Source organism: Artemia sp. Qi Xiang Cuo, chromosome 10 (assembly GCF_049724085.1).
Source record: "Artemia sp. Qi Xiang Cuo chromosome 10, ASM4972408v1, whole genome shotgun sequence".
Classification (NCBI taxonomy): domain Eukaryota; kingdom Metazoa; phylum Arthropoda; class Branchiopoda; order Anostraca; family Artemiidae; genus Artemia; species Artemia sp. Qi Xiang Cuo.
In genome coordinates, this window is record NC_142803.1 from 35,539,354 (window position 1) to 35,565,019 (window position 25,666).

At 36.6% G+C, this 25,666-nt stretch overlaps 1 protein-coding gene across 1 annotated transcript in view; it reads right to left on the reverse strand.

Moving 5' to 3' along the window:
• The window catches only part of LOC148947705 (uncharacterized), a 142,152-nt gene that overhangs the window by 75,244 nt on the left and 41,242 nt on the right, over window positions 1-25,666 (reverse strand). Inside the window, exons 5-7 of the mRNA XM_089095382.1 lie at window positions 19,486-19,592; window positions 7,617-7,817; window positions 979-1,089 (exon numbers count right to left, since the gene is read on the reverse strand). Coding sequence (XP_088951508.1) covers window positions 979-1,089; window positions 7,617-7,817; window positions 19,486-19,592 — 419 coding nt within the window. The remainder of the gene's footprint in view (window positions 1-978; window positions 1,090-7,616; window positions 7,818-19,485; window positions 19,593-25,666) is intronic.

Consider the following 25,666-nt stretch of genomic DNA (forward strand, 5'->3'; position numbering starts at 1 on the left):
CCTGGGCTCTTAAGCCTTGAAACTTTGGCAAGAATACTAATGACTGGTAAATTTAATACTCTGATTTCCGGTAGTCGAACCAATGGAATGACACTTCCTTTAAATTGGTCAAGTTCATACAGTACCTCTTTTTAGTATTTAGCTAATGGAATCACAAAACGTTTCAGTAAAAAGTCGGGCTAGAACACCATCTAGTGAAAATCATTCCGCCACCATATTAGATTATTGACTCTTAAATCAGTAAAGTCCCCAATATGCGCCAATATATCAGAGGAGCATATGCATCCTCCCTCTTTGTCAGTCCATGGAGATACTCTGGTTTATGTGGGATTACTCTTCAGTTTTGTTAAAGAATAAGAAATATAAACTCAACTGCAAACATTGAAAATATTTGGAATGCATCATCGATAATTTGGAACTGAATTAAGCTTATGACATTATTTAGGAAAGAGGCAGAGATTATTTTTTCGATATTTAAAGAAGAACAATAAATATATATACAGACCGCAAAGCACATGATAGAAAGAGTTGTCTGAAGGAGAAAAACGAGTATTCTAAAGCCATGTCAAGCCTTATTAAATTGCACAAATTTACATCGCATCTTTATCCATCGATTAAAAAAAAAAAACTTACATAACAATCTTTTACACCTAGAAACACCTTGGGTGTTAAGTACCATGGCACGCTTTGGACTAAGGACTTACTAAGGACTGTTAGGGACTTGAAGAACTCAAATACGAGCTCATTGCGCAGTTTTCGTTTTTGAACAACACGTAATCTGTCACCCGGTTTTGGCATGCATCATTGTGATTGCCTTATATTTTTTTTGTGGGGGGGGGGGTCACAGTGATGTGAGTTAAAAATAAGCTTTTTAATTTTACTTTTATTTTAAAACTTTAAAAAGATTTAAAAATAAATTACTTAATTTTCTTTTGGCTAAGAGATTTTAAAGTTGAACCAAGTAAAGAATAAACTTACGCCATCTGATCTTCTATTGCTGTAGACACCGTTCACGTAAGGCCTATTATAAGAATTGAATAACTGGAATTCTCCTTCAAACCAAACACATTCCGTGACACTATCATTTCCCTATTAAAAAACAAAGAAAATATAACTCAGAACGTAATAAACAATGCTATTTTCAAACATTGATACTAGGAATTAGCTTTCTAAGTCAAGGGTTAAAATACCAGATTCTAGAATAAAAAATGAAAATTTTTAAAAGAAAGGGTAGATTGAAGCATTAAAACAACAAAATGAATGACATTATGTGCTATTCATTAAAAAAACACATTGTTTATAATATAACTAAGGAAAATCACTGTTATGTAGACTACTGTATCATTGCGACGCGTGCCAGAATCGGCTGTTGATTTGCAATCAAACATTGTTAAAAGTAGCAGCTACCGTCCTAGTTGGGTCTTTTCACAGTTCTAACTCAAACTGACTTCTATCGGAAATTATTTTAAAAAAATCCACAAAGGAAGTTTATCAAAGAAAAGTAGAGCTACATTGAGCCAAAGATGAGCAGAAATAAAATAAAACAATTTTTCAAGCGTAAAACTGCCATAGACGACAATAAATGAATAAATGAAACCAAAAACGAACATAAATTACAATAAATGATCGAGTCAAACTCAAAACGAGCATATACTGATAGGAGTGGGTTGACGCCCCTCGTGCTTTCTAAAGACCAGAAAAAATATCACTTTATATAGCTGTCACGCCCTTTTAAATACCTGCATCGACATAGCATGTTTCAATTCAGTTCAAGATCCCCCTCAACATTGTCTGAATGTTTCACCGTAATACCCTTAGATCAAGTTATATTAGTATTAGTAGTTGTAGCAGTAGTTGTAGATTAGCAGTAGTAGCAGTAGCAGTAGTAGTGGTTGTAGCTGTATTGGCAGTAGCAGTAGTAGTAGTACCAGTTGTAGTAGTAGTAGTAGGGTGCAAATAGTGCATTTTTGTTTGTTATTTGTTTGTAGTGCCTATTTCTGGGATATTGCTGATACACTCCTTTGACAACCTGCAGGCACAGAATGTGTTTCGATTTAGTTCAATATCTCTCTAAACGTTCCCTAAAAGTTTCACACTCATACCCTTAGTTTTAGTAGTAGTAATAGTAGTAGCAGTAGCAGTTGCACTAGTAACAATGGCAGCAGTAGTAGCATGCAAATATTGTGTTTTGGTTAATTCAAGATCCACAGACAACATGCCTTGTAAGTTTCAACTTAATAGTCCAATCAAAGAACATATAATAATGTCTCTAGTGATAACACAACCCTCAGCGGCCTGGGGATAGGTTTGTAAGTTATTTTATGAGGGCATACAAGGTCTTTATTGAATGGGCGGTCGTATAAACATCAGATGGGGCTTATTTGATTTGAAATTGGAAGTTCTAGGGCCTTTTTTAAGAGTCAAAGTGATCAGAGGGCAGCTACTCCCCCCCCCATACACACACACACACAAACACGTCGTGTTTTCCCGAGATGTATTAAGTAGATATTCTGAGACAGTATAAGGTTCTTATTGAATAGGCGGTCGTATAAACATCAGATGGGGCTTATTTAATTTGAAACTGGAAGTCATAGTGACCCTTTTAAGAGTCAAAGTGATTTGAGAACCAACAGCCCCCATCCTCTCCACACTCAGTATTTGCCTTAATAGCTCCAATAAAAATTTGGAGATAAAAATTTTACTCATCTTAGTTGAAGCTTTCAGAAATTATGTCTGTGAGGAAGACAAGCCGCCGCCCCCCAAGGCCGTACCCAGGATTTTTTTTCGGAGGGGGTTTTACTCAAATATTTTTTTCGGGGGGGGGGGGAGGAGGGTACACAAAAGGACCTAAAAACACATACAAAATGTATTTATATCCATTTTTGTTGCGTTTTTACGAGTCAGACAAACATTTTTTTTTTGGGGGGGGGGATTCAAACCCCCCTATCCTCCCTCTGTGTACGTCCTTGCCCCCCCCCCTACAGCTCTTAGGTAAAGGGTTGTAAGTTATGCCCTTGGGGCTCTATAAAAGGCTCTTATAAAAAAGGTAGTCTTATATGCTTTGGAGGGGACTCATTGGATTGGTAATCAAAATTCTAGTGCTCTTTTTAAGACTCAAAGTGATCAGAGTGCAGATACCCCCCCCCCCGCCCCCACACACACACAAACACGTGGTGTTTTCCTGAGATGTATCCAATAGATATTTTGAGACAGTCCTTCGATTCAAAATAGTCCAAATATCATATAAAAAGGCATTTGAGATTGATACAAACCATCAGAGTCCGAGGACGAGGGTTGTAACTTATGCCACTGGGGCATTTAAGTTTCTAATTGAAGGGATGGTTATATAAGCTATAGATGTGGCTCATTTGGTTGGAATTGGAAGTTCTAGTTCCATTTTAAGAGTCAATAGTGATGGAGGTCAAGTAGCAACCCCCCCACCCAACTACCCCTCTTTTCACCAAATGCATCTGATTGAAATTATTCGATGGCAATTTTGTTTAAAATGGTCTAAAGAACATATAATAATGCTTCCAGGGTTGGCACAACCACCCAGAGCCCTGGGACAAGGGCTGTAAGTTATACCCTGGGGGCATATAAGGTTTTTATTAAATTGGTGGTAGTATTAAATTCGAATGGGTCTCATTTGATTTTAAATTGGAACTTACAGTGCCCTTTTTAAGAGTCAAAGTGATTTGAGAGAAAACTCCCCCCACCCCCACGCGTAAGTGTTGAAAAAATCTTTTAAATGTTTTCACTTTTATAACTTTAAAAAATCAAAATTTAATTAAGATTTTAAGGAATAAATATCAGCATATGTATATTAAACTGACAATGCACACTCATTTGAATCTTTTTCATTATAAGTACAAATTATATTCTTGCTTTTAGAAAGCATAGGAGTTTTGAACCCTAATCATATTAATTTCTGCTCGTTTGACTCAGTTATTTATTTTAATTAATTAAAAAAAACTTTTTCGACAGAATAAGTTTTTAAAAGAAAAGTAAAGAACTCAATTGAACAATAAATGAGCAAAAATCAAATAAAGTAATATACCAAGTTTAAAGCTACCACAAATCAGCATCGAAATATAAATGAAACCCAAAACGAACAAAATAAATAACCGAGTCAAACTCAAAACGAGTAGAAATTAACATAAGTTGGGCGCAAAACCCTTATGCCTTCCCAAGGCCAGAACAAAATTTGCACTTTACTGAAAAGAACAAATGAATGTGCATTGTCAGTTTAATATACATATACTGATATTTAGTAATCAAAATGTTAAAATTATTTGATTTATTAAGTTATAAAAGTAAAAAAAATTATATTTTTTTCAGTAAAGTGCAAATTTTGTTCGAGCTTCGAGCTTGGTAGATTATTTTATTTTATTTTTGCTCATTTTTTGTTTAATGGAGTTCTTTACTTTTCTTTGAAAAACTTATTTTGTGGAAAAAATTTTTTTAATTAATTTCTGTTCGTTTTATATTGACATAGTCTTTTCAGGGAAAAAGAAAATAATAGTTTAAATCTTTTCTTTTTTAAGACTTTATAGTTTGGCCAGCTATTTGTATGCTGGAGAAAAATTTTCAGCAATTTTTAACAACATACACCATTTTAAAAATCTGGACACAAATAGTACTGTTTAACTTAGTTTCATACATCCTCTAATTGACCTGAAATGGAAAACTTGATACCATTCGCAAAAAAATCTGTTTACTTTCTTTGATAGCTTTGATAAACTTACACTATTTTGATTTGGTTAAATTTTAAGAGCAGAAGTAGCCTCGAAAGTTTGGACATAATACCCTCAGTCGTTCTTGGGATACTGCTGAGATGCCTTATTGGGAATTAGCATTATCACAGTGCATTTTGATTTAATCTTGAGGCAAAATATTGTTTTTAAACATAATGGGCAAATGAGAGGGTGGGAGTGGAAGGGGGATTAGTAGCCCTCCAATCACTTTCGATTATTAAAAAGGGCATCAGTCCTTTCTATTTTCAATCGAATGAGCCCCTTTCGAAGTTCCCACGACAACTCCTTCGATACGAAGTGCCCTGGTCTAAACAACAACAACAACAAAAATATTACTAATCACTTTCGACTGTTAAAAAGGGTAATAGTCCTTTGAATTTCAAATCGTATGAGCCCTTTTCTGAAGTTTCTACGACAGCGTCTTCTATAAAAACCTTATATGGCCCCAGGGCATAACTTAAAACCCTTGCCCTGAGGGCTGTGGCGGAGTATCCTCCTCAAAAACATATTTTCTATCTGTAAATCAACTAAACCGAACAAAATGGCTCTCTCAAAATTGTTATTGTATGTGTCTGGGTGACTTATGGGCGTAGGGAGGGGGGGGGGGGCTAGTTGCCTTCTAATCACTTTCGACTATTACAAAGCGCACTAGCCCGTTGAATTTCCAATCAAATGAGCTTTTTTTGAAGTTTCTACGACAACACCTTCTATAAAAACATTATATGCCCCCTGGGCATAACTTAAAACCCTTGCCCTGAGGGTTGTGGGGGAGTTTCCTTCTCAAAAACCTATTTTCTATCTGGAAATCAACCACGCTGAACAAAATGGCTATCTTAAAATTTTGATTGGATGTGTTTGGGTGAATGATGGACGATGGGGGGGGGTAGCTAGTTGCCCTCCAATCACATTCAACTATTAAAAAAGGCACTAGCCCTTTGAATTTCCAATCAAATGAGTCCCTTTTGAAGTTTCTATGAAAACGCCTTCTATAAAAACCTTATATACCCCGGGATATAACTTAAATCCCTTGCCCTGAGTGTTGTTGGGGAGTGTCCTACTCAAAAACAGATTGTCTATGTGAAAATCAACTATACCGAACAAAATGGTTATCTCAAAATTTTTATTAGATTGGTGTGGGAGAATAATGGGCAGAGGGCAGGGACTAGTTTCCCTCCAATCACTTTCGACTATTAAGAAGGAAACTAGCCCTTTGAATTTGGAAATCAACTACGCTGAACAAAATGGCTATCTCAAAATTTTATTGGATGTATTTGGAGGAAAGATGGGCGTGGGGGGGACTAGTTGCCCTCCAATCACTTTCGACTATTAAAAAGGGTACTAGCCCTTTAAATTTCCAATCGAATGAGCCTCTTTTGAAGTTTCTACGACAATGCCTTCTATAAACACCTTATATGCCCCAAGGGCAATACTTAATACCCTTTCCCTGAGGGTTCTGGGGGAGTGCCCTTCTCAAAAACATATTTTCTATTTGGAAATCAGCTGCGCTGAAAAATATGGCTATCTCAAAATTTTGATTGGATGTGTTTGGGGGAATGATGGGCGTGGGGGGGCTAGTTGCTCTTCAGTCCCTTTCGACTATTAAAAAGGGCACAGGCCTTTTGAAATTCCAACTGAATGAGCTTTTTTGAAGTTTCTACGACAACGCCTTCTATAAAAACATTAAATGCCCCCTGGGCATAACTTAAAACCCTTGCCCTGAGGGTCGTGGGGGAGTGACCTCAAAACCATATTTTCTATCTGGAAATCAGCTACGCTGAACAAAATGGCTGTCTCAAAATTGTGATTGGATGTATTTGGGGGAATGATGGGCGTGAGGGGGGGGGGGCTAGATGCCCTCCAAACACTTTTGACTATTAAATAGGGCACTAGCCAGACCCATTTCCAATTGAATAAACTGTTTCTGAAGTTTCTAATACAACTCCTTTAATACGAAGTGCCCGGGTGGAGAAAAAAACACATTGTGCCCACATTGTTCTTTACTTAGGCAGCGCTAGCGCGCTGCCTATGATTTCTGTTCGTTTTGGGTTTCATTTATTTATTGATTTGTGGTAGTTGTATGCTTGGTATATTATTTGATTCTATTTTTGTTCATTTTTGGTTTAGTGGAGTTCTTTGATTTTTTTTTTTGAAAAACTTATTTTGTGCAAAAAGTTTTTTTTAAATTAATATAAGAAATTGTCTGATCTCAACGAAACTTGGCAAAAAGTCGGAGTTAGTCTCCTAGCTTTACATTTTAAGGGTCAAAGCCAGTCACCACTATTGTAAGGGAATTCAATCCCTTTTTGTTCATTGCGGTATCTACCAGAGTAGGGTGTCAAATGTAATCACACTTTGCTTTGGAATAAGAGCTAGTATCATAATTGTGTTGTTTTGGTATCTGTACATAATATACTCTTTGAGAAATGCTTCATTTATCTGGAAGTAAAAGTGAAAATAACCTATCTTGTGATTATCATAAAAAAAATTGAGCAATTAATAAAGAATAACTTCTTACTTGTTTCGATCCCAATCCGCCATTCATCTGGTTTAAAACTGGTTCTCAATTCCCTCTTTCGTTTTACTTTTAAATGAAGAAAATAGCACATTTTATCAAAGAGTTTATAAAACTTGCTTCTAAAAGTTGTAATTTCCAAAGTGTGTCGTTTATTTTCGTATATTATTTTTTATTTCAAATATTTTCTTACCAGCCTATAAAGCTGATAAGAAGAGTCAACCAAACGATGAAGATAAAATCTATAAGATTTAAGAATAATATTAACTGATCTCTCTTCTGTACTGCTCATTTATGAGTCAGATATTGCAAATAGGCTATTTTTTAAAAATAAAAAAATCAAATCATACCATTCCTCTGTCATCTGAAAACCCAACAGAAACATAGCTGTTTTCTGGGTCGATGACCTCGCCATACAATTCAAATTCATGATGGTCAATGTCTGTTGATATTTTGTAGGTTACCAAAAGCTTACAGTCTCGGGTTTCTTCACATCCCCGACTTGTTCCGAAGCAGCCTTTAGACGTACCACATTCATCATATATTGTTGTCTGAAAGATAAAATCCTGAAGTAACACAAACAAGATATCAGATTGGAAAGACCCTTTGCGTAAGTCACTATTCTTTTCTCTTTAGCATTCCGAGCAATGTTTTCAGAATCCTTGGCTAGCCTAGAGTATTGAGAACGAAACGACAAGAGGTTCCAAATTCACTGTTTAAAAGTAAATTCTTGACTGCATTTCATCAACTGCATTTTTCTTAATGCAGAAATTACTTTTTATAGCTATGGATCAGCAACGCAGAATAGAAAAGCAGTTCGTAACCAGAGTTAAAGTTGTTGCATAGTACTTGGAAGAGAAGAATATTGAAACCACTAGGTTTTAGATAATTGAAAACTGTCACCCCAAGAGTCAAGTACTTCTTGAGAAGGTTCCCAAAGAATTCTGAAAGCAAGAACTGCAAGAATGCAAGCAAGAAGAAAGCAAGAATGGCGAACAACGCAGTACATTCCCTTAGCTTGAAATGTAGCCTCTCTAACTGTCATTTGAAAGACAATGGTTGATGCAAGTACGCCTGGTGCTCCATCGGTACATACTTAAGACAATTATTCCGTTGCAAATTATTATCAGTTATAGATCCCTAAACCACAGCTAGGTTTTTGTTTTACAGATTCATCAAACAGTTCGTCGTAACGAACTGTAAGTAAGGAGCGACCCAGCTCAATGGTAACCGAAACTCTAGGAAATGGAATTTTGATACCAATAGATACATCAAAAGAATCAGATTTTAATTCTGATTTCAAAAATATAAGTTTCATCAAGTTTATTCTTACCCATCGAAAGTTACGCGCCTGAGAAAATTTGGCTGATTTTCGAAAAAAGGGGGAAAGACCCCCTAAAAGTTATAGAGCCTTAATGAAAATCACACCATCATATTCAGCGTATCAGAGAACCCTACTGTGGAGGTTTCAAGCTCCTATCTACAAAAATGTGGAATTTTCCATTTTTTGCCAGAAGAAAGATCACGGATGCGTGTTTATTTTATTTATTTATTTATTTTTTTTCTCCAGGGGTAATCGTATTGACCCAGTGGTCCTAGAATATCGTAGGAGGGCTCACTGGAACGGAAATTAAAAGTTCTAGTGCCCTTTTTAAGTGAAAAAAAAACGGAGGGCAACTAGGCCCCCTCCCACGCTCATTCTTTTCTCAAAGTCACCCAATTGAAATTTGAGATAGTTATTTTGTTCAGCATAGTCGAAAATCTAATAAATATATCTTTTAGGATGACTTAATCACCCACAGTTCCCAGGGGAAGGGCTGCAAGTTATGAACTTTACCCATTCCTTACATATTGTATTGGTTATTGGGAAGTATACATACATTTTCCGGAAGGATTTTTTTTCTGGTGGGGAGGGGGCTGGAGGAGGGCGTTACTCGGGAGAATATTTCCGTGGAGGATGTTTCTTGGGGGTAAGGGACATTTCTATGAAGGGGGCGCCAGATTTCCAAGCATTATTTAAAAAACGATCAGAAATTAAATTTAAAAAAAAAACAAGTTTTTTCAACTGAAAGTAAGAGCGAGGCGTTGAGCGAGGCTTTCATATTTTTGTTCGTTTTAAGTTTTAATGTCGCTCCTTACTTTCAGTTTAAAAAACTTGTTTTTTTATTTAATTACAAGTTAGGTTTGCCTCTAGCGTTTCCTGTAGTAAAGTAAGGTAGTAAGTCCATAAGCCTCAAAATACCAAGGAGACCATAAATGAAAAATAATTCTTTAAATTGGTCAAGTGGAAATTTACACAACCATATACATCTTACAAAATCTTCAACGTTTAATTTTTTTACAAGCGCAAATTTTAAAAATAAAGAACGTTTTTAAAATCAGCAGAAAATGAGCAAAAAACTTAATTGATCTTTTTAAAATAATGCCGGGAAACCCGGAATCCCCTCCATAGGAAATCCCCCCACTGAAAATCCTTCCCCACGTAAAATATCCCCCCCCTCCGGAAAATTTTCCCCAGACAATTCCATACCGGGACGATTCCGGGAGAAAAATTTTCTAAGCACACTTTCATTTGAAAAAAAACGTCCTGTGAGAAATCCCCACCTCCGTGGAAAGGTTTTCCCTTAAATACCCCGTCCTCTAGCACAAAGTTGTTCTCAAAGAAAATTCCATCCGGAGAATTTGTTCCATGGAAAACTCTCCCATTAAAAATTTATCCCCTGGAACCCCTGCCCTACGGAAAGATACTCTAGACAATTCCAAACCGGTGAGAGTTTCCGCCCAGACAATTCCTCTTAACATCTCCACATGTAAAATTGGGACGGAAAAGAGAAGTTAGACAAATAAAAAGGATTTCGTATAGAAATTCTGGCAAATTCTCCGCAGTGTAAAATTTTCCCTGGAAAGTTCACCCCCCTTGAGACTTCCCTCCACAAGGAAAATTATCCCTGTGAAAAATCCTCTCGTCTGAAGATTCCCCCCCCCCACCCGAAAAATGTCTGTATACTTCCAAATAGCAAATGCTCTGCGCTAACAATGGGGAAATTTCATGACTTACAGATTTTTCCGCAGGGTCTGTGGGGGGTCATGTCATCCCCAAATGCATAGTTACTGGACTTTTCAACTATTCTGAAAAAGATGCATATCTCAATTCTGATCAAACGACTTCGAGGAAAAAGAGGTGTGGGAGGAGGCCTAATTGCTCTCCTATCTTTTTGGTCACTTAAGAAGAATGAGCCAGTTTCCCTACACTCGAGGACTATTGGGTCGACACGATCAACCCTAGAAAAAAAATTAACACGCATCCATGATCTTTCTTCTGGTAAAAAATACTAAATTCCACATTTTTGCGAGTGGAAGATAGAAACAGGGTTATCAGATCCACTGAATCTGATGGTATGAATTTCATTGCTTGAATTTTAGGGGGTGTTCCCCCTCTTTTTCAAAAATCAGGCAAACTTTCTCTGGCTCGTAGCTTTCGATGGGTAAACTTAACGAATCTTATATATATATAGAATTAGCATACTAAGCCGATTCTTTCGATATATCTATTAATATCACCATTCTGTTTCCGGTTACTATTTAGCCACGTCAATCCTTACTTACAGTTCTTAACCACGAACTGCTTGATTACTACTGGAGTGTGTTTCTGCTCGTCTGAAGTTTTCATATGTCTTTTCTTTTCCTTTAAAAACATCTTTTTTGATTTTTTTTTAAAAATTAATCAGTCAAAATAGGAGTACGCAAGACAATATGTCCCCTCTTTTCCTTAAAAAAAAAAAAAAATAAAATAAGTGGAGAATCCGATTTTTAAATAGTTTTATGAATGTTTTCTTTTCTGCATAACCTTAACATCTAGAAAGTTTAATCCGGCAAAATAATATAATTCTTAAAATCTTGGAAACATTAAAAACATTGTTTGCTTACCAAAACCATAAAGAAAAGAAACTGCAGGTGAAACTATTGTTTACGAATGGTGACAAGCTATCAACAGTATTGAAATGATTTTGAATCAAACAAAACACTAATGTGGAGAATCAACAAGAAAGCCATATTCTGTAAGGGTTTAGCAAGAACTATCTCTTTACGATCAGGATTGCAATATGCAGATCCCAAATACCGTTACCAGATTTCGCTGAACATAAGGATAAGACTCTTCAGTTTCATTGAATAATTGTGGAAGCCAAAGGCTATGCATAATCATTATTGTTGTTGTATCTAGACGGTAATCAAAAGAAAGAATCGTCATTCTTGCACCATATCCTTAGTCACTCCTCAGTTTACAAGATATTGGATAAGATAATGTCTTTGGAGTTACGAAGTTTTAGCCTCCACATAGGATCCTTTTGTTGCCACACCGGAATTTTTTCTCTTTGAATATTTGGTCTTAAGTGTTCTTCTGAATAGACTGGTTGCTAAACAAAGAATATGAAATGGACAGAAAAATTATAATAATGAGCGTATGCCATCAGCCCCATCACAGCGATACAAAATTTTGTCAAACGAATCCTACTTAGTAAAGCTAACTTCACTGAAAATCCCACCAAAAACTCAAGGCAACCCCCTGGGAGCCACTATCCGCTGGTTGGGAGCCATTATCTTAAAGAGCACGCCACCACAATCCATTTGTGGAGCAGTAAGACATCTATAACGTATGTTCATTTAAAGAAAATCTTAGCTTCGAAGTTTAAAGATGGCGTTCTAACTTTGCTACAGTGAAGAACTTCTTTAATTGTTTATTTGATTTCAGACGTTTTTGCCTATATGTTCTGTTTCGGCCTTCAGTACAAATTATGTTGCCCTATCATGTATAATTGACATCTTTTTGAAAATCAGTAGTTTCAAATATTGATGTGTGATTGTGTACTCTTTCAGTACAGTGAAATAGAAAGAGCAAAAAGTAAAAATACAAATTTTCTGACAGTGTCAGGATTTACTGACACGCATTTCTCGTCTAATTTTTACCAAAAATTTATATTTTGTTATGATTGCTGTTATACTTCCAGAGAGTGATGAAGATGATGCTCATCAGAGATGCAAGATTAATGATGAAGCTTTTCAAAATCAGCCAGCATGCAGGGGGAAATTTTGCTCAAAAACATTCCAAATAAAAAAAAAATCCATGATCTTTTGCAATTTTTGTATTTTTTAAATTTATTTTATTCCGTTTTGATAAGTTTGTATACCGTTAACTATAAATAACTTAAAACTGATCTTTAGTGCTAGCAAATTTTTATTCTTATTCGAATACTCTACTTAGGCCAACAAGAGCAATAAAACCAAATACTCGTACTCACTGATAAAACAGACAGAAAGAAAAACCCTAAAAAATGAAAGAGGAAAAACACGAGCTAGCAAAAAACAAGAGTTAATACAAATATTTTGGCCGACCTTGCTCAGTCGTCGTCAGTGCAAAAACAAGAGGAATATATAAGAAGCAACGCTATAGCGTTGCCTATAGTAAAGGCTATAAGACTTCAATGTTTTAAGTTTTTCTTTCTTTACCAGAGGCACTGCATATGGAAGGGGTGGTGGTATAAACTTTGGAGGGGGCTCATTTGATTGAAAATCGTAAGTTCTAGTGGTCTTTTTAAAAGTCAAAAGTGATCAGGGGCAACTAGCTCCCACGCCCTCTTTCCTCCAAATGCATCCGATCAAACTTTTGAGATTCCCATAGTGTTCAAAACAGTCCAAAGATCATTTACAAAACTCCAGGGTCAATACAATGCCTCAGAGCCTGGAGGCAAGTGTTGTAAGTCATTCCCCAAGATATAAGATTTTTACAGAAGAGGCACTCGTATAAACTTTTGAGGAGGCTCATTTGATTGGAAATTGACAGTTCTATTTTCTTTTTAAGAGTCAAAAGTTATCCGAGGCAAACTAGCCCCCCCCCCGACGACTTTTTTTCCCCAATTACATTCGATCAGAATTTTGGTATTACCGTTTTGCTCAAAATAGTTCAAAGATCATATATCAATGCCTCCGGGGTTGACACTACCACCCGAGCCTAGGGACAAGGGTTGTATGTTATGCACCGGGGGTGTATATGGTTTTTATGGAATGGGTGGTTGTACAAGCTTTGGAGGAGGCTCATTTGATTGCAAATTAAGAGTTCTAGTTTCCTTTTTAAGAGTCAAAAGTAAATAAAGGGCAACTAGCCCTCCCCCACGCCCTATTTTTTCCCCAAAAGCATCCGATCAAATCATTTGATTGGTAATCAAATGTCCCCACAGTCCCCAGGGTAAGATTCTAAATTAGCCAATTTGCCCATTTTTAACATGCAGGATTTATCACTGGGAAATGGGGATATTTTTTATCATGGGTGCTTATGAGAAGACTAAGAATATTGAGGTGAAATTCCTCCAAATGTTGAGGGTATGGTGAGCTAAATAAAAAGATACTATCTGCATCAACGTTATTAAAAATATATATCTGCAATATTTTAGGAACGGGTAAGGGTATTAACTTGAAACTTTCAGGGCCACTACTGTTACTAATACTGTGGCTGCAAGTGCGACTAGCTGCGACTGCAACAGTGACTACTTCCGACTGCGACAACTTGCGACTGTGTTTGCGACCGCTTGCACTTGGTACTACATTTACCTGTGTCTACTTTAAGAGAATTTTAGGGGATGTTGAACAAAATCAAAGCACAATATGCACATGCCGATTGCAAAAAGGGTGCAAGAGCAATATCTCAGGAATAGCTGAGGGCATTAAGATGAAACTTTCAGGGTATGTTGAACAGTGCTTGACCCTTCAGGGAATGGTTAAGAGGATTTTAAACTAAATTAAAAGACACTGTGTGCATCCATTTTATCAACAAAGTAGCTTATATCTGCAGTATCTTAGGAGTGGCTAAGAGTCAGAATATTCAATCAAAATGTCCTATTATGTATTTAAGTTGCATGTAGGTCGCATCTAGGTGTGCATCAAAGTTGCCAGAAGGACGTATCTGCAACGTCCAAGGAACGGCTGATGGAATTTGGTTAAAACATTCAGGGAACGTTAAGGGGTATTGAAATAAATCAAAAGCCACTAATTAGAACTAATAAATTTGAATTAGATATTTTAATTCTTGGGCTAAAGACATGAAAAATTGGAGAAATATTTATCATACTAACCAAAACCGAAACTTTGGCAATCAAATAGGAATATAAATTAATTTTTAAGAGAATCCAAAAAAGAAGTAAAAAAAAACAATTACTTTTTTCCCAGAGGCTGTTCTTTGGGAATGAGATCAATGATCTAAATCTCTACCCGCTAAAATATAGGCTATACTTAACTAAATACCTGGCAAAAATACTTAACTAAATTCTGTTAAAAAATTAACAGAAGCTAATTAAGGAAAAAATTTCCAAAAAAGTTTTTCAAAGAAAAGTAAAGGCCATATTAAACTTAAGATCCGTAGAAAAAGACAGTAGTTCAAGATTTTATTTCACGGTAATTTTTATTTTTGTTTTCAATGTTGTAAACACAAAAGAAAATATTTGTAATATAATTCGTTTTCAGTAAAGCGAAAATGATGCAGTAGGCTTTAGACTTTTACAGTAAAAGAAAGGGGCAGTAGCCAAAGTCTTATTTGTAGTAATTTTTATTGGTTTTAAGCTTGATTTGCATATTCGTTTTAAGTTTTAGTCGTTTTAATATTTACTTATTCATTTATATTAGTACTTGTTGTGTGTTTTTTTGCTAGGATTATTTCTTTTGTTTCATTTAATTTATTCTTTAATAGTAGCTTTTGATCGTTTTGAGTTCTAATTATTATTGGAATTTATTTCTCCTGAGCTTAAATTTAATATGGCAATTGGATTGGAAATTGGATTGGCATTTGATTGGAAATTGGAGGGGCTTGTACCCTTTTTAATAGCCGAAAGTAATTGGAAGGCAACTAACACCCCTTCCACGCCTACCATTTCCCGAAACACATACAATCAAAATTTTGAGATAGCCATTTTGTTCAACGTAGTTGAAACTTCAGGAAATTATGTCTTTGAGGAGGATCCCCCCCCTCCTCCCCCCACAGTCCTCAGGGCAAGGGTTGTAATTTGTACCCTGGGGGCACATAAGGTTCTTATAGAAAGTTTTGTTGAAAAAGCTTCAAAAAAAGGACTCATTCAATTGGAAATTCAAGTGGCTAGTGCTCTTTTTAACAGTTGAAAGTGATTAGACGGCAACTAACCCTTCACCCACTCCTACCATTTCCCCAAACACATCCAATCCAAACTTTGAGATAGCCATTTTGTTCAACTTAGTTGAAAGTTCTGGAAATTAGGTCATTGAGGATGATAAACCCCCCACAGCCCTCAGGGCGAGGGTTGTAAGTTATGCCCTGGGTGCATATAAGGTATTTATAGAAAGAGTTATCGTAAAAACTTCAAAAAGGGCTCATTAAATTGAAAATTGAAATGGCCAGTGCCTTTTTAAATAGTTGAAAGTGATTGGAGGGCAACTAGCCCCCTTATCACGCCCACCATTTCCCCAAATACATGCAGTCAAAATTCTGAGATATCCATTTTGTTCAACGCAGTTGAAAGTTCTGGAAATTAGGTCTTTGAGGATGACAAACCCCCGCAGCCCTCAGAACGAGAGTTGTAAGTTATGCCCTGGGGGCATATAAGGTTTTGTATAGAAAGCATTGTCGTAGAAACTTCAAAAAGGGCTCATTTGATTGGAAATTGAACGGGCCAGTGTCCTTTTTAATGGTGAGAGTGATTGGAGGGCAGCTAAGCCCCCGCTCACACCCAGTATTTCCCCAAACGCATCCAATAATAATTTTGGGACAGCTATTTTATTCAACGTAGTTGAAAGTTCTGGAAATTATGTCTTTGAGGATGTCAAACCCCACACACCCCTCAGGGCAAGGGTTGTAAGTTATGCCCTTGGGGCATTCAAGGTTTTTATATGAAAGCGTTGTCGTAGGAACTTCAAAAAGGGCTCATTCAATTGGAAATTGAAAGGGTTAGTGCCCTTTTTAATAGTTGAAAGGGATTGGAGGGCAACTAACCCCCCTCTCACGCCCACCATTTCCTAAAACACATGCACTCAAAATTTTGAGATACCAATTTTGTTCAATGCAGTTGAAAGTTTCGGAAATTAGGTCTTTGAGGATGATAACCCCCCCCCCCCCTCAGGGCAGGGGTTGTAAGTTATGCCCTTGGGGCATATAAGGTTTTTACAGAAAGCGTTGTCGTAGAAAATCCAAAAGGAACTAATTCGATTGGCAATTAAAAGACTAGTGCCTTTTTTAATAGTAGAAAGTGATTGGAGGGCAACCAACCCCTCTCTCACGCCCACCATTTCCCTAAACACAACCAATCAAAATTTTGAGACAGCCATTTTTTTCAACGTAGTTGAAATTTAAAGAAATTAGGTCTTTAAGGATGACATCCCCCCCACAACCCTCAGGGTAAGGGTTGTAAATTACGACCTGAAGGCATATAAGGTTTTTACAGAAAACGGTGTTCCAGAAAGTTAAAAAGGGGCTCATTCGATTGGAAATTGAGAGAGCTAATGCTCTTTTTAATAGTCGAAAGTGATTGAAGGGCAAAAAACCCTCTCTCACGCCCACACATCCAATCAAAACATTTCCGCAAACACATCCAATCAAAACATTGAGATAAACATTTTGTTCAACTTAGTATAAAGTTCTGGAAATTAGGTCTTTGACGAAGACAACCCCCCTCCCCCCCACAACCTTAAGGGCAAGGGTTGTAAGTTATGTGCTGAGGGCATATAAGGTTTTTTATAGAAAGTGTTATAATAGAAACTTCAAAAAGGGCTTATATAGTTGGAAATTCAAAGGTCTAGTGCCGTTTTTAACAGTCAAAAGTGATTGGAGGGCAACTAGCCTTCTCTCACGTCCACCATTTTCCCAAACACAATCAATAAAAATTTTTAGATAGCCATTTTGTTCAACGTAGTTCAAAGGTCAAGAAATGATGTCTTTGAGGATGACAAACCCCCCACAGCCCCCAAGGCAGAGGTTGTAAGTTATGCCCCAGGGGCATATAAGGCCTTCATAGAAAGCGTTGTCATAGAAACTTCAAAAGCAGCTCATTCAAAACAAAAGGGCTCAATTGGGAATTGAGAGGGCTAGTGCTCGTATTAATAGTCAAAAGCGATCGGAGGGCTAATGTCCCCCCCTGCCCAAGCCCATCATTTCCCCAAACACTTTCAATCAACATTTTGATATAGCGATTTTTTTTAACGTGGTTAAAGGGTCAGGAAATTATGTTTTTCAGTATGACAATCCCCCCCCCCCCACAGCCCTCAGGGCTAAGGTTGTAAGTTATGCCCTGGGGGCATATAGGGTTTTTATAGAATGCGCTGTCGTAGAAACTTCAAAAAGAGATAATTCAATTGAGAATTGAGATGGCTAGTGCCCTTTATAATAGTCAAAAGCGATCGGAGGGCGAATGCCTCCCCCCAATCCCATCATTTCCTTAAACACTTCCGATCAACATTTTGATATAGCCATTCTGTAGAACGTATTTGAAGGGTCCGAAAATTATGTTTTTGAATATGACAACCCCTCCCCCCAGCCCTCAGGGTTATGATTGCAAGTTATGCCCTGGGGGTATACAATGTTTTTATAGAAAGCGTTGTCGCAAAACTTCAAAAAGAGGTCATTGGATTGGAAATTGAGAGGGCCATTGTCCTTTTTAATAGTCAAAAGTAATCGGAGGGATAATCACCCCCGTCCCATGCCCATTATTTCCCCAAACATTTCTGATCAATATTTTGATATGGCCATTTTGTTCAACGTTGTTAAAAGTTCTGGAAATTATGTCTTTGAGGATGACAACCCTCCCTCTATAGCCCTCAAGACAAGGGTCCATAGTTATGCCCTCGGGCATATAATATTCTTATAGAAAGTTTTGGTCGTAGAAGCTTCAAAAAGGGCTCATTTAATTGGAAATTAAGAGGACTAGTGCCTTTTTATTAGTCAAAAGTGATCAGAGGGCAAATGCCCCCCCCCATGCCCATCATGTGCCCATACACTTACAATCAACATTTTGAGAGAGCCATTTTGTTCAGCGTTTCAGATAGGTCTGGAAATTATGTTTTTGAGGATAAAAAATCCCTCCAGCCCTCAGGGCAAGGGTTGTAAGTTTTGCCCTGGGGACATGTAAGGTTTTTATTGAAAGTGTTCTCATATAAACTTCGGAGGGGGCTCATTGGATTGGTAATCAGGCGCTCTAGTCCTCCTTTTAAGAGTCAATGTGATCAGATGGCAGTTACCCCCTCCCCCACACACTTCGTATTGTCCCAAAATGCAGTTAATAGAAATTTTGAGATAGCCATTCTATTCAAAATAGTCTAAATATCATATAACAAGACTTTTAGGGGTTGAAACAAACCCCAGAGATTAGGGGCAACGGTTGTAAGTTATTCCCAGGGCATATTTAAGGTTTTGATGGAAGGGATGGTTGTTTACTTAGAAGAGGCTCAGTCTTTCTCCCTGAAAAAGACTATTTCAATATAACGAACAGAACTTAATTTAAAAAAAATTTCCACAAAATAAGTTTTTCAAAAAATAGTAAAGAACTCCATTAAACCAAAAATGAACAAAAATAGAAATAAATAATCTACCAAGCATACAATTACCACAAATCAGTATCAATAAATAAATGAAACCCAAAACACACAGAAATTAAAATAAATAACAGAGTCAAACTCAAAACGAGCAGATATTAATATGAGTAGGGTTTTAAACCCCATGCTTTATAAAAGCCGGAATATAATTTGTACTTAACTGAAAAAATTCTTTTAATGATTTCCCTTTTATAACTTTGAGAAATCAAAATTAATTAAGATTTTAAGGAATAAATATTAGCATATATTAAACGGTATATTAAACTGACAATGCACATTTTTTTCAATAAATTCGTTTGAATTTTCCTTTGGGTTTCATTTGTTTTAGGTTTCATTTGTTTATTGATCCTGATTTGTGGTAGTTGTTTGCTTGGTAGTTCATTTGATTATGGTTTTGATCAGTTTTAGTTTAATGGAGTTCTTGACTTTAAAAAAAAAAACTTATTTTGTGGAAAAAGTATTTGTAATTAATATTTAAAAAAAACATGCCTGCATTCAAAGCAAGGTATCAGCAAGGGAAAGCAAGGTAACAAGAAAAATAAAAAACGTATTCGAGAGAATAAATTTTTATTTCTAAAAGATACAACACAGCTTAAATGCAAGCATGTCTGTTCACTCTACCTGGCGTCGCAGTCGCGGATCCACAGTCCTTTGCGCTTGGTACTGATCCAAATCAATTCGATCCAGAGATATTCCAGCTATTCCATCTGCATGTTCTCTAATACTAGCTAAAAGAGAATGTGATTCTTAGAAATAAATAAAAGCAGGTTGGTTTTGAAACAAAAAACACAACGAATACTTTTTCGATCATCAAATTTTTTGCCCGAGCTTTCCTGGGTTTTGCCGATCTTAAAGCAAAAAAAATCGATACAGAATCAGTTATAACTGTCTATTCCTACACTATTTTTTTTAAGTTCCAGATAAAGGCTAGTAGGAAATTAGGAAAGCATAAACTTATATCCAAGAATATGTGACCATGCGATCTGTGGCAACGACCCACCACGATATACTGTTGCCTGCAGAAAGTTGTTTCGCAACTTACAACAACAATTCCTATTATAGAGTCTTGAGATGAAGTTTGATGATAATTGATACACCATTCACTCATATCACCGTTTTCCACTAGTCCTTCATAGAAGATTAGGGTTTATCAAAATTTCATTGAATTTTTTATACACACAATAAGGTTGACCACCTTACCATCATATGGGTACCTTACTAACTCAGTAGTCAATCTATGGCCAAAAACTGTTCTGTTTACACCTAGATTCATACACCTACAAAATTGTGGCGGTCTGCACATTGTATTGCTACTTTCCTTCCATACACCAATTCTATCTAAGCTAAGATACGACCTATCACTAGTTGCGACACAATTGGAAGGTGAACCATTAGTTAATGCAGGGCGTGCTTGAAAAATATGAAAACTGCAAGTACCAAACAAAATAACACTCAGATTAGCTATTTAAACACAGTACCAGTAATCACTGTAAAAGTGTATAAACAAGCGCGGAAAAGTGTATATTAGTAAAAGTAGTATTCAAGCAGCAAAACGGCGATTGAACAAGATGAAACTTCAGTTTCTCCAAGTGTACCCCTTAAAAGAAGAAGTGAAGTGTTTGATTATAAGAAGCAATGTTTGTTTTGTGTTTAAATAGCTGATGAGATCGGAGTAAACGAAAATAAAAGGAAAGTATAGACGCAAGGTAAGAAAAGTGTGTACTCTAGAGAATAATTTCTGAGACCGCACTGGCCAATCATGATAAAACGAAAAAAAAGAGAAAAACGAGGATTATACAAGCCAGTGAAAAATGTGGACTAAAATGCAAATATTTCGATCAAGACCTCCGCTTGACCGTCATCAGTGCAAGATAATAACATAAAAATTACTAATAAAAGTCCAAGGATACTATAAAAAAATTTCAAACCTTACATGGAAAGGGTCTTCAAATTTTAGTTGTGCTTTGTTTTAAGGTTTGAAATTTTTTTATAGTATCCCTTGATTTTTATTAGTAATTTTTATGTTATTATCTTGCACTGATGACGGTCAAGCGGAGGTCTTGACCGAAATATTTGCATTTTACTCCATGTTTTTCACTGGCTTGTATAATCCTCGTTTTTCTCTTTTTTACTATTTTTTCGTGTACTCTAGAGTTAAAAAACAATGCTACTAAAAGAAACTGAAGAACGCGGTAATGATTTCAGGCAATTGGTGAAAAATCGTATACTTTTTCAATATGATTTGATTTCTGCTGAAGCAAAACCCTGTGCTATTAGATATACAAATTAATTTAAACAACTTTTCTCATATGACAAATTTTTTTAAAGAAAAGTAAAGAGCTCCATTAAGTCAAGAATGGGCAAAAATAAAGTTAAATAATCTTTCAAGCGCAAAACTACTACAAATCACTATCAACAAATAAATGCAACTCAAAATGAACAGAAATTACAATAGATGGCTGAGTCAAACTCAAAACGAGCAAAAATTAACATAGAGTAGGGCTGATAACCCCTATGCCTTTTCAAGACCAAAATACAATCTGCGCTTTAGTAAAAAAAACAACAAACAAATGACCGTGGATTGTCTGGTAAATTGATGATATATTGACATTTCTTCGTTAAGGTTTTGATCATTTTCATCTATAAAAGTAAGAAAGGTGAAAACCATTCAAACGTATTTTGTTTTCAGTAAAGCACAAATTGTGTTCTGGTCTTGAGAAGGCATAGGGGTTATCAGCCATACTCATGTTAATTTTTGCTCGTTTTGAGTTTGACTCGCCTATCTATTGTAATTTCTGTTCGTTTTGAGTTTAATTTATTTACTGATAGTGAAATGGGTAGTTTTACGCTTGAAAGATTATTTGACTTTATTTTTGCCCATTCTTGGCTTAATGGAGCTCTTAACTTTTCTTTGAAAAACTTGTCTTGTGGAAAGTTTTTTTAAATCAATTTCTGTTTTTTTTTAATTGACATGGCATTTTTCATGGAAAAAAAAAATATTGTATATCTTTTCAGTTTTCTTCAACAAGAATCTACTAAAAGTTGCTATTTGTATGTTGGAAAAACTTTTTCAATAATTTTTAATCCTGACAAGAACAGTATTTTTTAATTTGATTTTACAGCTTTTGAAGTGGACCTGAACAATTAAACTTAATTTCACTCCCAAAACATTTATCCATGCTCTTAGACAACCTGGATAAACTTACACTATTTTTATTTGTTTAAATTATAAGAGCAGAAGTAGTAATAGTAGTATCCCAAAAGTTGAGGTGTCTTATTGGCAACAATTTAACACAGTGATTTTTGATTTATTTTTAAAGCACCATTTAGTTTAAAAGTATAATGGGCCAACTGCATAATTGTGGGGGGTTGACATGCCTAATATCTATAAAGACATAGTTGGGTCAATCCACGCCAAATCATCCAATCGTGACTGCGCGTGAAATTCCAATTTTGCTGAAAAAATTCTCAGCTGTTCTCTTCATTGATAGTACACACAGGATTTTTTTTTTTTTTGAAAGCTAGTTTTTCGGGAAAAAATTTCCAAAGTTTCAAAATTCGCAAAAAACGAGGTTTTTTGAAAAAAAATCCAAAAAGTTGGTATTTTTTTCCACTTATTTATCCAATTATCTACATAGCCAGGAGAGGTTGGATAGAAAAATTGAGGCAATCCGATAACGACAGAAGAACTGACGGCCAACCGAAGTTTTTGAACCCTTGTGCGAAAAAGCAGAACTTCAAAAATCTGTAAATTCTTAACGGTAAGAGCTAGGATACCATTTTTTTTTATTCTTGTCCTCTTGTCACCAGGTACAAAGGAAAGTTTTGCATTTTCTCCTATCGCTTTTAGTTTCGGAGATATTTTCATAGAATTATGACAAATTGTGAAAATTGTCACTTTTCATCCGCAAAAAAAGCTCTGTAGGCAACGCGATCCAAGAAAACTACTCATTAGGTCCTAAACTACCAAACATGACCTACCTGAAACCGTAAAAACCTCGATGGCAAAATTCGATCCTGATTTTTAAAAGAAGATTGAAGTTCGACCGTTTTTCGAGTTTCCTGTTATCATAAAAATGCAGATTCTTCTATCGCCAATTATTGCATTTTTATTTGGTTAGCGAACATATCTTTTAATATGGCCACTCATGCTGTATCTCGTGTAACCAATCTCAAACTTTTCTAGTTTGAATTTAATTCATCAATTCAGGCACCTGGTATTCTTAGTATGTAGCATAGTATACTAAAGTTTTTTAGCCTACCCTTCATGTGAACTTGTCCGGAAATGGCTGATTTTATATTTCTTGAAACAAATAGACGCTTCTTCAAAACTACTTAGATCAATTAAGTTAGAAAAAAATGAAATAATGAAAATAAAAAAATTAATGGTTGCTTTCTCTGCTTTTCTTCTTGTAAGTTTTGAATGTTTCTGTAACAACGGCTACTACATCTGGCTCTAAAAAAAAGTTTCTTGCGGAGCGACTACGAGACTCAGGAATAGGCAGCTTTTGTAGTAAGTTAGCAGCTGGTACTATGCACGTGTCGTCAGGCCGAGGCCAACGAAAACTTGAGCATGGTCCATTTGGGTGCATAAACTTAGCTTCAACTTCGCCACTCTCCTCATCAATGCTTACAACACACCCCACCCACCAATCAGAGCCATACACACAGGCTACGTAGTCTCCCGAGTCCAGATCGGTTAAAAGGACGTTCTCGAAATCTAACCGCAACACAATAAATTCTTCTCTTGGCAGGATAGTACCCAAATCCGATAAAACGCAAGCACTGATATTATTTTTGCCTTTGGGCCTAAAACTGTGAAATGACTGAGTTCCAGGAATAGTAATAGCTTTGTCAAAGCGGTCTTCGAGGCAACTTTCAAACTTTTCATTAACGTTATTTGACGAAACCCAAAATACTGTAATGTTGGGTAGGGACTTATCTGCCCACTCATAAAGATCGTGTGCCGTAAGTATCTGATTGTCAAATGGCCTTTGCAAGCTGGCGTGAGCTGCTAGTCTTTTCACAGTACCGCCAATCCCATCACACGCATTCTTTCCATGACACGAAGCAAAGAAATTCCATTCAGCATCTAACCCAAAGTCAGTGAAATGGCAGCTCAAATTTGCAAAGTTTTTTCTGTTTTTGTACTGGGATCCTGCACCGTCGCTGAAATAATAGATTTTGCAAAGGCCGGGAATCATAGCCTTAACGTGAAGCAATACGACTTTCAAAAAAGTGTGAACTGCAGCAGTGTTATGGTCCATGTGGTCGCTGATAACACACAAACTGTTGCTGAACAGGCTATCACCCCTAAGCCAATATACCACAAACGGATGTAATGTTGCCTGAGAATTTTCCCAGTGAAATCCTTGAACTGCGTCTTGAACCAAAAAGGAAAAATTTTCTGCAAAGTCTAAAAGCAGGAGGACCTCATTGGAGCAGAGATTCTGCTTTAGTTGGTCTATGTAATTTTGCTGACGGACTGAAATGAAATGGTGTACTGTAAGGTTCCGGATTGACTCGACGAAATTCGGTATGAACACATTTATCGTTTCTTCTACTTGTCTAAGAACTGTTCGGTCCACATGTACCCACTCTTTATAGGTCACTGAATCAGATTCAGCTAGTTCCTCCCAGAGAAAACTCTCCAAGTCGTTTTGTTTATCAACACAGACCGTGCACGTGTGTAGCATGCACATTTCATTTCTGATAGAGCATACAACGTTGGACATGAAATCCACGAGCGCAATCCTTATATCAGCGCCGAATGATTTAAGCTTAGCATTTTGGTGATACAGACAAACATATACCGAATGAACCCCACTTGAGCCAGCTATAACACACCAGGGTGGCTTAAGCTCAGCAAATTTGCTGCGTCCGCTTTTGAAATCCGGCTTGTCCTCATTGTCCTTCTTAAATAACTCGTAAAGTTCAGAAATGTTGGCCAGCAGTAATTTCTTTTGTTTTTGTTCCCTTTTGCCATCGATTTTTACGGAGACGAAATCTTTCTTGCCTGGAAGCTGCCGCCTGTTGACGTCAGATTCATAAAAGTCCAGAACAGCCTGAACTACATGTGGCTTAAGAACATTAGGTGGTTTTTTTTAGGTCAAAAGAGGCAATATTCCTCCCTCCTTTCTGATATTCCTAGCTTTTCTAACAAGGTATTCCGATACTTCGAAAAAATCAGATACTTTTTGCCGGGGCCATGTCGGAGGCACTAGAGTGAGAAGACTAAGTTCCTAGATAAGGCATCCGAGGTTTCAAGTTTGGTTTTCAGAGAAATACAGAAATCCTTTGTTTCTGTGTCGTTCATCAGAAAGGGGACAGATTCTTCAGCAGACTCCATAGAATTCTGAACCAATGACGAAGCTATGCATTTGCGCTTCAGCACAGGAGAGGAAGTAGCACTGGTTGGAACACTCAAAGCGACATTAATGATTTTGGAAACGGATTCTGCTACCGTTTCGGACTTCCGTTTAACGTAGTCTTTTTTTTGTCCAACAGAGAGTTTTAAGGAATAAGGCTTGAGCGGCGAGGTCCCAATATTTTCAAATAAACTTGAAACAACTGTAGCTGCGTTCGCTGCAAATTGTCTTGAGGAACAATCAGGCTGGAAATTGTATGAGAAAGATCCGTCGTTAGAAACTTGGGGGATATTAACAATGTCATCATCGGACTCTTCGTAGGCACGATCGTCAATTTCGGTGCGGCATTCAGCACACACCTTGTAACCGGGAATAAGTTTGAAACGAGACAAGGTTCTAGTGTTTTCTAGTGTTATAGCTCTTGTTCCTTTCCG